Consider the following 17,397-nt stretch of genomic DNA (forward strand, 5'->3'; position numbering starts at 1 on the left):
CATAGCATAGCCTATAGAAATGTTGCGCAACATGGGCTTATAGGAACACTTATTTCATTCCATGCATCAACCAGCTATGAGGAGCTGGCTCTCACTGTACAACTCTGAATGCCAGGGCTCTCATGAAGTGATTGATTTGATTTTCTACACATTTGCATTGATGTCAGAGTGATTAGAGGGACAATAGAGCGCTGAGTACCAAGACATTAGCGACTGTCCGTTTGAAAGTTTGGTAGGCCACTAATGACCATACGTGGCATCAGAGCGCGGTTTTGGAGAAGCCTAGTTACCGTGACTCAACGGTCATGTGGAATTCGACTGAGGTCATGACTCATGACTGCCGGTGTGGCGGTTAAACGGTCACCGTAACAGCCCTACCCATGTCTTCCACCAACTACTGATCCTCTGAAATACACAGTCACACATACCCAACACTGAGGAGAGTTGCTGCTGAGTACCTACATGTCCCAGCATCCTCCACAGCTGTGGAGCAGCTTTTCAGCATTGGAGGGCGCATCTTCAGATCATATCGCTGCTCAATGTCCGATAAGCTTTTGAAACCCTGATGTTTTTTTTTATGTAACATGGCAACTTGTCCTCTTTCATGAGACACCAATGTAAAGTATGGGTTGCATATTGTGATGAAAAAGTTAAATAGGAACTATACATGTTAAGTGTTATTTGAAATTAAACTGCTATGTACAGTCACAACTATTTTCAAATAATTCAAATATTAATTTGTCTTCCAAATACTTCCAACGATATGCATTTGTAAGTAATTGTAAATAAATGCCAATACTTTCCAAATTGTATTTTCAAATACATTCCTATATTCAACTACTTGTTTTTTCAAATAAAGGTTATCTAAATACATGTTTTGAAATGTATTGAAAAGTAATTGAAATACCTAAAATAGTATTTGAACCCAGGTCTGAAACATACCTACGTCCATGTATTGTCCTCTCTGTGCAGGAGTACCTGTTCAGGCTGGTCCCTGGCTACGTGGACTCAGGGAAAGGGAAATGTTCCTATGACCCGCGGCAGGAGAACGCTGTGGCCCTTATCAGTGAGACCTCTTCTTATCTGTTCATCATAACAGTTCCCACCACAGTTCTCACTTACAGTACCAATAGCCATCATCATATTCCATCTTCCTCTTTTGTTCCCCATTTGCTAGATGGGAATCTGTATGCAGGGGTCCACGTTGACTTCATGGGCACGGACCCGGCAATCTTCAGAACCCTGGGGGACAGACCTGCTGTCAGGACTGAGCAATATGACTCCCGCTGGTTGAATGGTAAGCTTGCCCCTGACTCACAGGTGACACTTTGAACAACCCATGACTACATTTCCCTGAGGAAAAAGTCAGCCATCTCTCTCTCTCGTCTGAGGAGGAGACGTAAATGCCCGTGCCTACGCACACAATGTAAACTAGATGGATGGGGAAGAAATGTGGGATGTAACTCACTAAAATAATGGGACACAACAACCAGATCTCAATGTTAGCCCTCTGGGGTAATTTAGTAATGTACTGAACAACCCATAAAGAAACAGTAATAAAACAAAGACCAATCAAACAAACCAGGGAAGGTAAGAGAAGGGAATGTTCGGGAACGGGGTCCAAGTAATGAAAATAAACAAAAGGTCCCTCCTCTTCTACACACCTAATCCTTCCTAACACAAGCCTTAACTCGCTTTCCTACCTGTTACCACAAATACAGGGGTGACACCCGCTGGCTAACCTAGCCACGCCCACCATCGTCAGCCGCAACTCAGCACACCTGTAATAACCAGAACACACAAACAGAACAACCACTCTGAACCACACACACACTACAAAGGACGATTGGGAGAAAGAAAAACATGTCACACGTAACACTCGCTCTTTAATTTGTCACATGCACAAATACAGTGGAATGCTTAGCTTGCAAGCCCTTCCCAACAGTGCAGTATTCAACATCTAAATAGTATTTTTTTTGTATCATTATATATACAGTGAGGGAAAAAAGTATTTGATCCCCTGCTGATTTTGTACGTTTGCCCACTGACAAAGAAATGATCAGTCTATAATTTTAATGGTAGGTTTATTTGAACAGTGAGAGACAGAATAACAACAAAAAAATCCAGAAAAACGCATGTCAAAAATGTTATAAATTGATTTGCATTTTATTGAGGGAAATAAGTATTTGACCCCTCTGCAAAACATGACTTAGTACTTGGTTGCAAAACCCTTGTTGGCAATCACAGAGGTCAGACGTTTCTTGTAGTTGGCCACCAGGTTTGCACACATCTCAGGAGGGATTTTGTCCCACTCCTCTTTGCAGATCTTCTCCAATTCATTAAGGTTTCAAGGCTGACGTTTTTTAACTCGAACCTTCAGCTCCCTCCACAGATTTTCTATGGGATTAAGGTCTGGAGACTGGCTAGGCCACTCCAGGACCTTAATGTGCTTCTTCTTGAGCCACTCCTTTGTTGCCTTGGCCGTGTGTTTTGGGTCATTGTCATGCTGGAATACCCATCCACAACCCTTTTTCAATGCCCTGGCTGAGGGAAGGAGGTTCTCACCCAAGATTTGACGGTACATGGCCCCGTCCATCGTCCCTTTGATGCGGTGAAGTTATCCTGTTCCCTTAGCAGAAAAACACCCCCAAAGCATAATGTTTCCACCTCCATGTTTGACGGTGGGGATGGTGTTCTTGGGGTTATAGGCAGCATTCCTCCTCCTCCAAACACGGCGAGTTGAGTTGATGCCAAAGAGCTCGATTTTGGTCTCATCTGACCACAATACTTTCACCCAGTTCTCCGCTGAATCATTCAGATGTTCATTGGCAAACTTCAGATGGGCCTGTATATGTGCTTTCTTGAGCAGGGGGACCTTGCGGGCGCTGCAGGATTTCAGTCCTTCACGGCGTAGTGTGTTACCAATTGTTTTCTTGGTGACTATGGTCCCAGCTGCCTTGAGATCATTGACAAGATCCTCCCGTGTAGTTCTGGGCTGATTCCTCACCATTCTCATGATCATTGCAACTCCACGAGGTGAGATCTTGCATGGAGCCCCAGGCCGAGGGAGATTGACAGTTCTTTTGTGTTTCTTCCATTTGTGAATAATCGCACCAACTGTTGTCACCTTCTCACCAAGCTGCTTGCCGATGGTCTTGTAGCCCATTCCAGCCTTGTGTAGGTCTACAATCTTGTCCCTGACATCCTTGGAGAGCTCTTTGGTATTGGCCATGGTGGAGAGTTTGGAATCTGATTGATTGATTGCTTCTGTGGACAAGTGTCTTTTATACAGGTAACAAACTGAGATTAAGAGCACTCCCTTTAAGAGTGTGCTCCTAATCTCAGCTCGTTACCTGTATAAAAGACACCTGGGAGCCAGAAATCTTTTTGATTGAGAGGGGGTCAAATACTTATTTCCCTCATTAAAATGCTAATCAATTTATAACATTTTTGACTTGCGTTTTTCTGGATTTTTTTGTTGTTATTCTTTCTCTCACTGTTCAAATAAACCTACCATTAAAATTATAGACTGATCATACTTTGTCTGTGGGCAAACGTATAAAATCAGCAGGGGATCAAATACTTTTTTCCCTCACTGTATATATTTAAAAAATCATTATATATATATATATACACTACCAGTCAAAAGTTTGGACACACCTACTCATTCAAGGGTTTTTCTTTATTTTTACTATTTTTTACATTGTAGAATAATAGCGAAGACATCAAAACTATGAAATAACACATATGGAATCATGTTGTAAACAAAAAAGTGTTTAAAAAATCAAAGTATATTTTATATTTGAGAATCTTCAAAGTAGCCACCCTTTGCCTTGATGACAGCTTTGCACACTCTTGGCATTCTCTCAACCAGCTTCATAAGGTAGTCACCTGGAATGCATTTCAATTAACAGGTGTGCCTTCTTAAAAGTTAATTTGTGGAATTTCTTTCCTTCTTAATGCGTTTGAGCCAATCAGTTGTGTTGTGACAATGTAGGGGGGGTATATAGAAGATAGCCCTATTTGGTAAAAGACCAAGTCCATATTATGGCAAGAACAGCTCAAATAAGCAAAGAGAAACGACAGTCCATCATTACTTTAAGAAATGGAGATCAGTCAATACGGAACATTTCACGAACTTTGAACGTTTCTTCAAGTGCAGTCGCAAAAACCATCAAGCGCTATGAAACTGTCTCTCATGAGGACCGCCACAGGAATGGAAGACCCAGAGTTACTTCTGCTGCAGAGGATAAGTTCATCAGAGTTACCAGCCTCAGAAATTGCAGCCCAAATAAATGCTTCACAGAGTTCAAGTCACAGACACATCTCAACATCAACTGTTCAGAGGGGACTATGTGAATCAGGCCTTCATGGTCGAATTGCTGCAAAGAAACCACTACTAAAGGACACCAATAATAAGAAGAAATACGGGGCCAAGAAATACGAGCAATGGACATTAGACCGGTGGAAACTTGTCCTTTGGTCTGGAGTCCAAATTTGAGATTTTTGGTTCCAACCGCCATGTCTTTGTTAGACGCGGTGTGGGTGAACAGACGATCTCCTCATGTGTAGTTCCCACCGTAAAGCATGGAGGAAGAGGTGTTTGGTGTGGGGGTGCTTAGCTGGTGACACTGTCTGTGATTTATTTAGAATTCAAGGCACACTTAACCAGCATTTCTACCACAGCATTCTGCAGCGATACGCCATCCCATCTGGTTTGGGCTTAGTGGGACTATCATTTGTTTTTCAACAGGACAATGACCCAACACACCTCCAGGCTGTATAAGGGCTATTTTACCAAGAAGGAGAGTGATGGAGTGCTGCATCAGATGACCTGGCCTCCACAATCCCCTGACCTCAACCCAATTGAGATGGTTTGGGATGAGTCGGACGGCAGAGTGAAGGAAAAGCAGCCAACAAGTGCTCAGCAAATGTGGGAACTCCTTCAAGACTGTTGGAAAAGCATTCCAGGTGAAGTTGAGAGAATGCCAAGAGTGTGCAAAGCTGTCATCAAGGCAAAGGGTGGCTACTTTGAAGATTCTCAAATATAAAATATACTTTGATTTTTTTTACACTTTTTTGTTTACAACATGATTCCATATGTGTTATTTCATAGTTTTGATGTCTTCACTGTTGTTCTACAATGTAAAAAATAAAGAAAAACCCTTGAATGAGTAGGTGTGTCCAAACTTTTGACTGGTACTGTATATATATATATATATATATATATATATAAATATAAAAGTGCCAGTACCAAATTACAATTTGCAGGGATACTGGAGTAGTTGAGGTAGATACTGTATGTACATGTAGGCAGGGATTAGGAGAAAGTGACTGGTAGCAGGATAAATAATAATAATCTCTCCCTCTCTATCTCTCTCTCTGTCACTCTCTCTCTCTCTCTCTGTCTGTCTGTCACTCTCTTTCACTCTTTCTCTATTACCCTCCTTTCTCAAATTGACTAATCTGTCTGTCTCCATCTCCAGAGCCTGTGTTTGTGAAGATCCAGCAGATTCCTGACAGCTCTGAGAGAAACGATGATAAGCTCTACTTCTTCTTCCGGGAGAAGAGCCTGGACGCAGCCGGGGGTGGCAGCCCCAGTGTCCTGGCCAGGGTGGGCCGAGTATGCCTGGTGAGAGAGCCTCGTATATCCCCCCTGACCCCACAAACACACACACACACACACACCACAGGAGGCTGCTGAGGGGAGGATGGCTCATAATATTGTCTGGAATGGAGTAAATAGAATGGCGTCAAACACCTGGAAATCATGTATTTGATGTGTTGGATACCATTCAATTTATTCTGTTCCAGCTGTTACTATGGGCCCATCCTCCCCAATTAAGGTGCCACCGGCCGCCTGTGACCCACACATACTGTATCCACACACTGGGATTGATTGGTTCAGATGGCACAGTTAGTCGGAGCATGGCACTTGCAACACCAAGTTTATATTAGAGTTAGGGTAGTTTCGCACAACCATTGGACACTAGAAAGCCAAGTGGTTGTGGTGATGATATTGAGTGATTTACCCTTTTGTGTAAATTCACCCTAACTTTGTTTAACCTTCCCAGAATGATGATGGGGGTCAGAGGTCACTGGTCAACAAGTGGACGACCTTCCTGAAGGCTCGGCTGGTGTGCTCAGTGATAGGCAGCGATGGTGTGGAGACCTATTTCGATGAGCTGAGTGAGACTGCTTTTCATTCCTGCTGAATGGACATACTGTACAGCAGGCTGCAATTCAATCAGTTGCAGATAAAGGAAAACCACAATGCAGCTTTGCTCAGAATGTTTACGCTTTGATTGAATTGGGGGCTTAGTCTTGTTTTGACACTTGTTTATAGAAAAGGCACTGTTAACACCTTTGTCAACTTCCTTCCCTTCAGAGGATGTCTTCATTCAGCCAACACAAGACGAACGCAATCCTGTCGTGTACGCGGTATTTTCTACTGCGGGGTAATATATCACTTCAATCATTCCAAAATTATTTTATTTTACACAACCATACATTCTATGTCCTTTGTTAGTGTTGTGCTAAAAATAAATCCTGCCCACCCAGTAGTTCTCCACAAATGAAGTTATAGAACCTTGGGGTAGTTCAGTAGCGGTGTGTTGATAAAATCACTGGGGAAGCCAAGCCAGGGAAAAAAAGCCATATTACAACCTATGTGTTGTGATAATTGTGTTGTTTGCTCTATAACCTGTTAGTTCATATGCTTTAATACATTCAACCACACCTTTGTTTTATCACAAAACCGGAGAGCAACATCTGTCCTGTGAAGTCCACAAAGCAAATTGCATGTAACAAACAGTTACGTGACCTACAGCATGGTCAAGCAAGGTAATGTTTCTGACATTTTCAGACCACTAAACAACTATTGATTTAGAACCATGGAGAGTTACCGCAAGTCCCAAAGAAAACAGGAGCTGCCTCCACTATTCCAGCACCATTTCAACTTCAACATTTCAACATCAGCAAATCACCTATGCTTAGTCCAGTACATTTACAACTAAAAGATACCAAAAACAATTTAGTCCAATCAACGTAAGCCAAATATGATGTGGCTGTCCATGGTACTGATTTGTTTGTTTGTGTGTGTGTGCAGGAAAAACTTGACTCACCCTACTTGTAGAGAAACGCCAATGCCATCCTCCTCTCTTTCATGTTGCCGAAACGGTCTATGACACTGTCATACAGTCCACACTTTTAGTTTTTGTTGTCCTAGCCTACCTGGCTAAAATGCTTGCTCACTAGCGTAACTTCCTTTCATGGGCAACGATGAGCCAGCTAGATAACATGAGCCTACTAGCCTACATCTAGCTACATATTGAACTTCCATCCTCTCAGGCCAGGAGCACAATGTATGAATTTATGGTTGGATCAGAATCGCTGTTATAATCATTGGCTTGTACAGAGTAAATAAAACCACAAGTCCAAATCCTTATCTCCATCCATGGCTAATTTAGAAAAGGGCCAATTTTAGCTAGCTAGCTAGCCACCGGAGGACAACGACACAACGAGATGCAGCAATTCATATCATTCTGTCAATGACGTTTGGCTTTTGATGTGATGTGATTGGTGTGAAGCCAAATCCAAACTGGCTTCCATTGACACTTTTTTTGTGGTTCGCCAGGACCATTCACAGTTGAGCTCACTCAGTTTAGCTCAACGCTTATTGGCTATTATTGTATTTATTTTTTATCAATGGAGGCCAAATGCTCGCTGGCTTCTCTTGCATTCAATGCTACAGACGGCAACAATGTCATATTATTTTTGACCAGACATCATCAGATAGATGGGCTACACATACAGAGACAGAGGGGCGCTGTTTCGCTCGCTTGGATGCTTTCTCCGGTGAGATACATTCAGCCTCTTGCGAATTGAATTATGAAACACAGAGAGATGAAAGATACATTATTTAATATGTTTTTTTCTTGGTACATTTTTGGGGACGCCTTTCTTCCCTTGGTATCCATGAATATACACCACTGGGGTAGTTTATTTTGATGTCTCTCTTCCACCATCTTTCCACCTCTTTCCTTAGGTCTGTGTTTAAGGGCTCAGCCGTGTGTGTGTACTCTATGTCCGACATCCGCAATGTCTTCAATGGCCCCTTCTCACACAAGCATGGACACAACTACCAGTGGACCCCCTACACTGGGAAGATCCCCTACCCTCGCCCTGGAACAGTACGTACACTCAGGACCAAATGCCTCCAGGAAATACAGCATATCTCTATTGGAATGTAACAACATGATATGAGATAACAGATTAGAATGTCTAAAATTAATGGTAGATAATTTGACTAGTAGACAGTAGCCTAATAAACATACAAATGATAGATAGCTTTGAAGTTGTTATTGATCATAGACTCAAGTCTAGATCAACAAATAATCAAAAGAAACAATGTGTCAAAGTCTTGGTGTGGTCATAATCACATCATTCCCATGATCCAACACACAACATGGAAATGAAAACATGCAGTTCTGATTTGCCAAGTCCAGATAGTTCTTCCCTGTTTCAGAAGGTTTTCTTATTTTTGGTGCCACTGAACATGACCCAGTTCAACCAGAGCTCTCTGTCCTCTTCGTCTACAGTGTCCAGGAGGAACGTTCACCCCGGGCCTCCGCTCCACCAAGGAGTTTTCTGATGAGGCGGTGAACTTTGTGAGGGCGCACCCCCTCATGTACCACCCTGTCTACCCCATACACAAGCGCCCCCTGGTGGTCCGAACAGGGGTGGACTACCGATTCACCTCCATCGTGGTGGACCTGGTGGATGCTGTGGACGGGAGGTATGAGGTGCTCTTCCTGGGCACAGGTGAGTCATGCTAGCTAGGTTCTTCCTCCTTTTTACTGAGGGGGAACATCAGGGGCTGTATGTATCAAACATCTCAGAGTATGAGTGCAAATTTAGGGTCAGTTTGCATCTCAGAGTAGAAGTGCTGATTTAGGATCAGTTTTGCCTTTTAGATCACAATTAATAAGATTACATGGACAGTGGGGCTCTGATCCTAGATCAGCATTTCTACTCTGAGATGCTTGATACATATGGCCCCAGATTCGGTCAAATCCTAAATTGACATTTACATTTTAGTCATTTAGCAGACACTTATCCAGAGCGACTTACAGGAGCAATTAGGGTTAAGTGCCTTGCTCAAGGGCACATCGACAAATTTTCCACCTAGTCGGCTCGGGGATTAGAACCAGCGACCTTTCGGTTACTGGCACAACGCTCTTAACCACTAAGCTACCTGCCGCCCCAAATTGAGATACAGTGGGGGAAAAAAAGTATTTAGTCAGCCACCAATTGTGCAAGTTCTCCCACTTAAAAAGATGAGAGAGGCCTGTAATTTTCATCATAGGTACATACGTCAACTATGACAGACAAAATGAGAAAAAAAAATCCAGAAAATCACATTGTTGGATTTTTAATGAATTGATTTGCAAATTATGGTGGAAAATAAGTATTTGGTCAATAACAAAAGTTTCTCAATACTTTGTTATATACCCTTTGTTGGCAATGACACAGGTCAAACGTTTTCTGTAAGTCTTCACAAGGTTTTCACACACTGTTGCTGGTATTTTGGCCCATTCCTCCATGCAGATCTCCTCTAGAGCAGTGATGTTTTGGGGCTGTCGCTGGGCAAAACGGACTTTCAACTCCCTCCAAAGATTTTCTATGGGGTTGAGATCTGGAGACTGGCTAGGCCACTCCAGGACCTTGAAATGCTTCTTACGAAGCCACTCCTTCGTTGCCCGGGCGGTGTGTTTGGGATCATTGTCATGCTGAAAGACCCAGCCACGTTTCATCTTCAATGCCCTTGCTGATGGAAGGAGGTTTTCACTCAAAATCTCACGATACATGGCCCCATTCATTCTTTCCTTTACACGGATCAGTCGTCCTGGTCCCTTTGCAGAAAAACAGCCCCAAAGCATGATGTTCCCACCCCCATGCTTCACAGTAGGTATGGTGTTCTTTGGATGCAACTCAGCATTCTTTGTCCTCCAAACACGACGAGTTGAGTTTTTACCAAAAAGTTCTATTTTGGTTTCATCTGACCATATGACATTCTCCCAATCCTCTTCTGGATCATCCAAATGCACTCTAGCAAACTTCAGACGGGCCTAGACATGTACTGGCTTAAGCAGGGGGACACGTCTGGCACTGCAGGATTTGAGTCCCTGGCGGCATAGTGTGTTACTGATGGTAGGCTTTGTTACTTTGGTCCCAGCTCTCTGCAGGTCATTCACTAGGTCCCCCCGTGTGGTTCTGGGATTTTTGCTCACCGTTCTTGTGATCATGGTCTTGTATGTCTTCCATTTCCTAATAATTGCTCCCACAGTTGATTTCTTCAAACCAAGCTGCTTACCTATTGCAGATTCAGTCTTCCCAGCCTGGTGCAGGTCTACAATTTTGTTTCTGGTGTCCTTTGACAGCTCTTTGGTCTTGGCCATAGTGGAGTTTGGAGTGTGACTGTTTGAGGTTGTGGACAGGTGTCTTTTATACTGATAACAAGTTCAAACAGGTGCCATTAATACAGGTAACAAGTGGAGGACAGAGGAGCCTCTTAAAGAAGAAGTTACAGGTCTGTGAGAGCCAGAAAAATTGCTTGTTTGTAGGTGACCAAATACTTATTTTCCACCATAATTTGCAAATAAATTCATAAAAAATCCTACAATGTGATTTTCTAGATTTTTTTTTCTCAATTTGTCTGTCATAGTTGATGTGTACCTTTGATGAAAATTACAGGCCTCTCTCATCTTTTTAAGTGGGAGAACTTGCACAATTGGTGGCTGACTAAATACTTATTTTCCCCACTGTATGTGTACAGCTGGAACTGGGTAAATAACGCCTTGATCATAGAAATAATTGGATCATGCTCACGTACCTCAAGTTAGGAGTTAGCTCTCAGTGAATCATTTCCTTTCAACTCTGTATTAGGGGTGTGATATTTAAACGTTTAAACAAATTTGGGATCGCTAACCTTTAGAAAATATCCCTAACAGCAAATTTTGTAAAAAACATTGCACAAAATAAAAATCACAGTGTACTATCACAAAGCTACCATTAACATTAACAGGTCCCGGTCATCATCATAAAGGCAAATATATATATATATATATATATATATATTTTTTTTTTTACAAATACGTAACGCAACAATGCTGTAAGTAGGAGAAGATATGCGTCTTTCAAATGATTTGCCACGGATATAAAGCGCTCCGCACATCATCGTCGTTAACAATTGGGTAATACCCAGGCGAAGGAGATGTGACTGTATGGAAGGGAGTTTAGTCCAACGGTAGTTATTCCTGTAAATCCACCATGGCTACTCCCGCCTCCAGTAGTTGATCTCGAAGTGTTGGAGAGACTACAGAAAGATAGGGAGGGGGTTGATCCAGCTGATTTCTTTAAGAGACGTCTGGAAACTGTGTATCAGGATTTTGTGGCCATTTACACAGATGGTTCAAAAGATCCAAGGACAGGACGTACTGGGTCAGCATTTGTAGTGCAGGAGTGTGTGGAAGTCAGGAAACTTATTACAGATCATCTGGCTGTATATACGGCGGAGCTGATGGCCATACTGTTGATCTTGCAGTGTGTGGAGGAAGTTAAGCCAGACAGAATAGTTATTTGCTCTGATTCATGTGCAGTGTTAATGAGTCTCCAGTCCTTTAGCTCACGTAGCAGACAAAACCTGCTTTATGAGGTGCTACAAACCCATGGCAGGATTAAACAGATGGGAATTCAGATAAGATTTACTTGGGTTCCAGCCCATGTGGGGGTGGAGGGGAATGAGGCAGTAGATGAACAGGCTAAACAAGCACTTAGTAGTGGGGATGTTGATGTTGAAGTGTCAATGAGCAAGGCAGAGGCAAAAAGACTGATATATACAGTGATGGTGCAGAGATGGCAGGAGCAGTGGAATAGAGATAATAAGGGAAGGCATTTATTTCAGGTACAGAGGAAAGTCGGGGAGGGGAGGACGGCAGGAAGGGACAGAAGAGAGGAGGTTATTTTTACAAGATTAAGGGTGGGACACAGCCAGTTGAATAAGACATTAAACGTGATAGGAAAGCATCCATCAGGAAAGTGTGATTATTGTCAGGAAATAGAGACTGTGGAGCATGTATTTCTACAGCGTGGGCAGTATCAGAGGGAAAGAGAGAGGATGAGATTTAGTATGAGGGAGAGGGTGATACAGCAAATTAGTTTAAAGAGTATATTGAGCAGAACGTCATTAGATATAGTCTCAAATATTTTGTTATCTTTTTTAAGAGAAACGGGGTTGGCAGGTAGGATTTAGTTTCTCCCTGTCTCTGGCCCACATTCCAGTAAGGTAGGTGGCGGTAATGCACCATAATGTTGGATGCCAACCGCCGATAAACCACACAGAAGAAGAAGAAGAAGAAGAAGTCGTTAACAATTGGAAAGATGGTCAGAGACTGAGACAAGGAAGCGACAGCGGCGAAGTCCTGAATGGCAATACTTTGAGAAGTTAGAGGAGAAGGTGATGAAATCAAACTTTGCGAGGTGGAATTGAGCTACAGTGGCAGTACAGGTACAATGCTGAAAGAGAGTGCGATAATGGACGGAGTGAGAAAATCACATAGCTGATTACAGAAATGATTGCAGTTTATATGCAGCCATTGTCAATGGTAGAGGATGTCGGCTTCAATACCCTAATGGCATATCTAGAACCAGACTACAAGATGCCATGTCCAAGAACCGTGACGGAACCTGATGGAGAAATTGCCATGTCCAAGAACCGTGACGGAACCTGATGGAGAAATTGTACAATGATTGCTCTGCAAGTACAAAGCGCGAGCTCTCAAACACCATACCTGGCGTTAACAACAGATTGTGAACAGATCTATGAACACGCTGTCATACATCACTGCAACGAGCCATCACATTGATGAGAAGTGGGACATGAAGTACGTACTGACAACAGAGAACATGGAGGAGGGCACACAACAGAGAACCTAAAATGGCATTAATACCATCGTTGCTGAGTGGGTGGGGGATGGCAGTAAGGTGAACGCCGTCTGGTAGGGTTTCCAGTAGTAACCACAGCCACAAAGACAAAATTGACAACCATAAAAATTCATGACAACAAAAGATATTTTTGGTCATAATTTAAAGTTAGGTTTAGGCATAAGGTTAGCAGTGTGGTTAAGGTTGGGGTTAAAATCACATTTGTAGAAATAGGCGGATTTAATGACTTTGTGGCTGTGAAAACTAGTGACGACCGGTATGTAGCCAGGACTGCGGTAGATTGAACTGCATTGTCCCCTAGTGGTCATACACAGAACCATATCTAGATTATGAATTCATGCCATTTTTTTTCTTCTTTTTTTTTTTTTCTCACATTTGTCACATACCTACTCTGTATATTTTTCTAGGATATTTAGGCTATCTGTGGTACTATGTACACTATAAACCGCTCTCCCGTCTTTTTGTAGATCGTGGGACAGTCCAAAAGGTGATAGTACTTCCTAAAGACACTAGCACAACGGAAGAACTCACATTAGAGGAAGTGGAGGTGTTCAGGGTAATGACAATCACTACTATTTCATGTAAATCACTGTCTAGTATGAATGAATACATGAAGGGAGATGGGACAATCCAAAACGTTCATTCTGCAGTATTATCTTTTTCTGACCCCTATCTTTGCTTTTTTTTTTTGCAGACTCCAGCTCCTATTAAGACCATGAAGTTATCATCAAAAAGGGTAGGCTTCATCAATTATAATTTGTTCATCTATGATTACTCCTGTTGTGTTGTTGCTGTTGTTGGTATGCCCCTGATAGTCATTCCTCTCCCCTTCTGACCCACAGCAACAGCTGTATGTGTCGTCAGAGAGGGGGCTTACCCAGTTGTCCCTGCACAGGTGTGGCGTCTATGGGAAGGCCTGTTCAGACTGCTGCCTGGCCAGAGACCCTTACTGTGCCTGGGACGGGGAGACCTGCGCCGGCTTTAGCCCCTCCACCAAGAGGTGAGGCACCTTAGCACCAATGAGGGGGTTACATAATAGAGTGCCTTCAGAAAGTATTCATACCCCTTGACTTATTCAACATTTTCTTGTGTTACAGCCTGAATTGAAAATTGATTACATTTTATTTTTTCCCTCACCATTCTACACACAATAATACCCCATAATGACAGTGAAAACATGTTTTTAGACATTTTTGCTAATTTATTAAAAATGAAATACAGAAATATCTCATTCATGTAAGTATTCACACCCCTGAGTCAATACTTTGTAGAAGCACCTTTGGCAGTGATTACAGCTTTGAGTCGTCAGTATCAGCTTTGCACATCTGGATTTAGGGATTTTCTCCCATTCGTCCTTGCAGTTTTTCTCAAGCTCTGTTAAGTTAGATGGGGAGCAGCAGTGAACAGCAATCTTCAAGTCTTTCCACAGATTTTCAATGGGATTCAAGTCTGGGCTTTGGCTAGGCCACTCAAAGACTTTCACATTATTGTTCTGAAGCCATTTCAGCGTTGCTTTGGCTGTATGCTTGGGGTCATTATCCTGTTGGAACGTAAATTTTCGCCCCAGTCTAAGGTCGTTTGCACTCTGAAGCAGGTTCTCATCAAGGATTTGCCTGTATTTGGTTCCATTCATTGTTCCCTCTATCATTACCAGTCTCCCAGTCCCTGCCGCTGAAATGTATCCCCGTAGCATGATGCTGCCACCACCATGCTTCACGGTAGGGATGGTGTTAGACGGGTGGTGAGCTGTGCCTGGTTTTCTCCAGACATAGTGCTTTGCATTCAGGCCAAAGAGTAAAATGTTTGTCTCATCAGACCACAGAATCTTTTGCCTTATGCTCTCAGTCTTTCACTTGCCTTTTTGCAAACTCCAGGCGTGCTGTCATGTTCCTTTTTCTCAGGAGTTACTTCCGACTGGCCGCTCTCCCATAAAGCCCAGATTGGTGAAGTGCTATAGAAACAGTTGTCCTTCTGGCAGGTTCTTCCATCTTAGCCAATGAACTCTGTAGTTCTGTCAGAGTGGTCATTGGGTTCTTGGTCACCAGCCTGACCAAGGTCCTCCTTGCCCAGTTACTCAGTTTGGTCGGACGGCCAGCTCTAGGCAGAGTCTGGGTAGTTCCAATTTCCCGATGATGGAGACCACTGTGCTCTTTCAACACTCTAGAAATGGTTTTATATCCTTCCCCAGATATATGCCTCATCACAATTCTATCTCGGAGATCTACGGACAGTTCCTTGGATTTCATGGTATAGTTTCTGCTCTGACATGCACTGTCAGCTGTGGGACATTATATAGACAGGTGTGTTTCTTTCTAAATCCTGTCCACACAATTTAATTGACCACAGATGCACTCCAATCAAGCTGTAGTGACAGCTGAAGAATGATCAATATAGCTCAATTTGGAATGTCATAGCAAAGGGGTGTGAATACATGCAGTACCAGTCAAAAGTTTGGACACACCTACTCATTCAAGGGACTTTCTTTATTTTGTAGAATTCTACATTGTAGAATAATAGTGAAGACATCAAAACTATGAAATAACACATATGGAATCATGTAGTAGCCAAAAAAGTGTTAAACAAATCAAAATATATTTAATATTTTACATTCTTCAAAGTAGGCACCCTTTGCCTTGATGACAGCTTTGCACACTCTTGGCATTCTCTCAACCAGCTTCACCTGGAATGCTTTTCCAACAGTCTTGAAGGAGTTCCCACATATGCTGAGCACTTGTTGGCTGCTTTTCCTTCACTCTGCGGTCCAACTCATCCCAAACCATCTCAATTGGGTTGAGGTCAGGTGATTGTGAAGGCCAGGTCATTTGATGCAGCACTAAATCACTCTCCTTCTTGGAAAATAGTAAAAAGAAAGAAAAACCCTGGAATGAGTAGGTGTGTCCAAACGTTTGACTGGTACTGTATGTAAATTAGATATTAATGTATTTCATTTTCAATACATTTCTAAAAACATGTTTTCACTTAGTGATTATGGGATATTGTGTGTAGATGGGTGAGGAGAAAAATATATATTTAATCCATTTTGAATTCAGGCTGTAACACAACAGAATGTGGAAAAAGTCAAGGGGTATGAATACTTTCTGATGGCACTGTATTTCTTTATTAGTTTAGCTGAAATAATTCCATCCAAACTGCTTATCGGGTTTCAGGCATAAGTCAAAGTTGTGATAATGTGTAGAGTGTAATGCACTGTTCCCATACTTGTTCACAGGCGGAGCAGAAGACAGGATATTAAGCATGGAAACCCCTTGCGGCAGTGCAGAGGGTTCAATGCAAAAGGTATGTGATCACGGCCAAAGCACTGAACAGTATCTCCCTTACATCTTATATAGAGTGTGTATCTGAAAGCCTGTTCTGGCGAATAGATTTTTGTAAAAGGAGTATAATTTGTTTCTGCGTACTGCATACAATGGTCTCACAACACAATCTCACGAAGGAATTAACCACTGTTAATGGCCATAATCTATACTATTTCTCTGATTCTGTCACCTTCAGTGGAGAAGCGTCTCAGTGAAACGGTGCAGTTTGGGGTGGAGGGGAGCAGCACGTTCCTGGAGTGCCAACCTAGATCTCCACAAGCAACAGTCAAATGGCTCTACCAAAAACCAGATGGCAGGAGGAAAGTGGTAAGAGAAGGACTAACGGACCATTTAGTTCAGATAGCTTTTGTATGATGGCTGTAGATAATGTCGTCTTCTCCTTTTCTCTCACGCTGATGTTCCTTCTCCCGTCTCTCCCCCAGCTGAGCCGAGACGGAGAAGTGCTGAAGACGGGTCACGGCATCCTCCTCAAGTCTCTGAGCCACGCCGACGGGGGTCTGTACCACTGCCTGGCCACTGAGAACAACTTCAAGCACACGGTGGCCCACGTGGCCCTCCGCATCCTGGACCGGGAGATAGTGGAGGCCCTCACCTCCCTGGACGGCCCCCCGGAGGACCAGAACCCCCGTCACCACCCGCACCCACCGCCTCCACCTCCCCCGCCTCACACTCTGCCCCCACAGTTCTCCTCCCAGCCGGAGATCCGCCTCATCAACCAGTACTGTCAGTCCTACTGGCAGCAGTTCAACCCCAACCTTCCCACAAAACGCACCAGCAGGAGGCACGTCGAGAGCCAGCCAGAGCCAGCCCTGGGGGGCCCTAGCCCATCCTAGACCCCTTCTCTCCCCCTCTCCTTCACTGGTGCCCGGGCCAGGTTCTGGAGGGTCACAGTGGCCCTCCACACTGGTAACGCGCATTGTCACTCACTCACTCACTCATGTTGTTGTGATGATGTTGTTGTTGTATGTGTTGTTCATCCCATTCCCATTTAGGGTTAGTCTCCATGGGCCCACTTCTGACTTTAGATCGGTGCACATAGCTCTGTGCTTTCTTG

General features: G+C 43.2%; 1 protein-coding gene across 1 annotated transcript in view; it reads left to right on the plus strand.

Moving 5' to 3' along the window:
• LOC311147374 (semaphorin-3F-like) overlaps positions 1-17,176 on the plus strand; it is a gene marked incomplete at its 3' end in the record, with an annotated part of 50,828 nt that extends 33,652 nt beyond the window's left edge. Inside the window, exons 5-17 of the mRNA XM_084184064.1 lie at positions 973-1,066; positions 1,178-1,297; positions 5,487-5,632; positions 6,075-6,189; positions 6,389-6,458; positions 8,048-8,192; positions 8,601-8,823; positions 13,473-13,561; positions 13,700-13,741; positions 13,848-14,005; positions 16,235-16,302; positions 16,519-16,649; positions 16,766-17,176. Coding sequence (XP_084040190.1) covers positions 973-1,066; positions 1,178-1,297; positions 5,487-5,632; positions 6,075-6,189; positions 6,389-6,458; positions 8,048-8,192; positions 8,601-8,823; positions 13,473-13,561; positions 13,700-13,741; positions 13,848-14,005; positions 16,235-16,302; positions 16,519-16,649; positions 16,766-17,176 — 1,812 coding nt within the window. The remainder of the gene's footprint in view (positions 1-972; positions 1,067-1,177; positions 1,298-5,486; positions 5,633-6,074; positions 6,190-6,388; positions 6,459-8,047; positions 8,193-8,600; positions 8,824-13,472; positions 13,562-13,699; positions 13,742-13,847; positions 14,006-16,234; positions 16,303-16,518; positions 16,650-16,765) is intronic.
• Between the last annotated feature and the right edge of the window lie 221 nt (positions 17,177-17,397).

The sequence above is a fragment of the Coregonus lavaretus genome, assembly GCF_964263955.1.
Source record: "Coregonus lavaretus genome assembly, chromosome: 20".
In the NCBI taxonomy this organism is placed as follows: Eukaryota; Metazoa; Chordata; class Actinopteri; order Salmoniformes; family Salmonidae; genus Coregonus; species Coregonus lavaretus.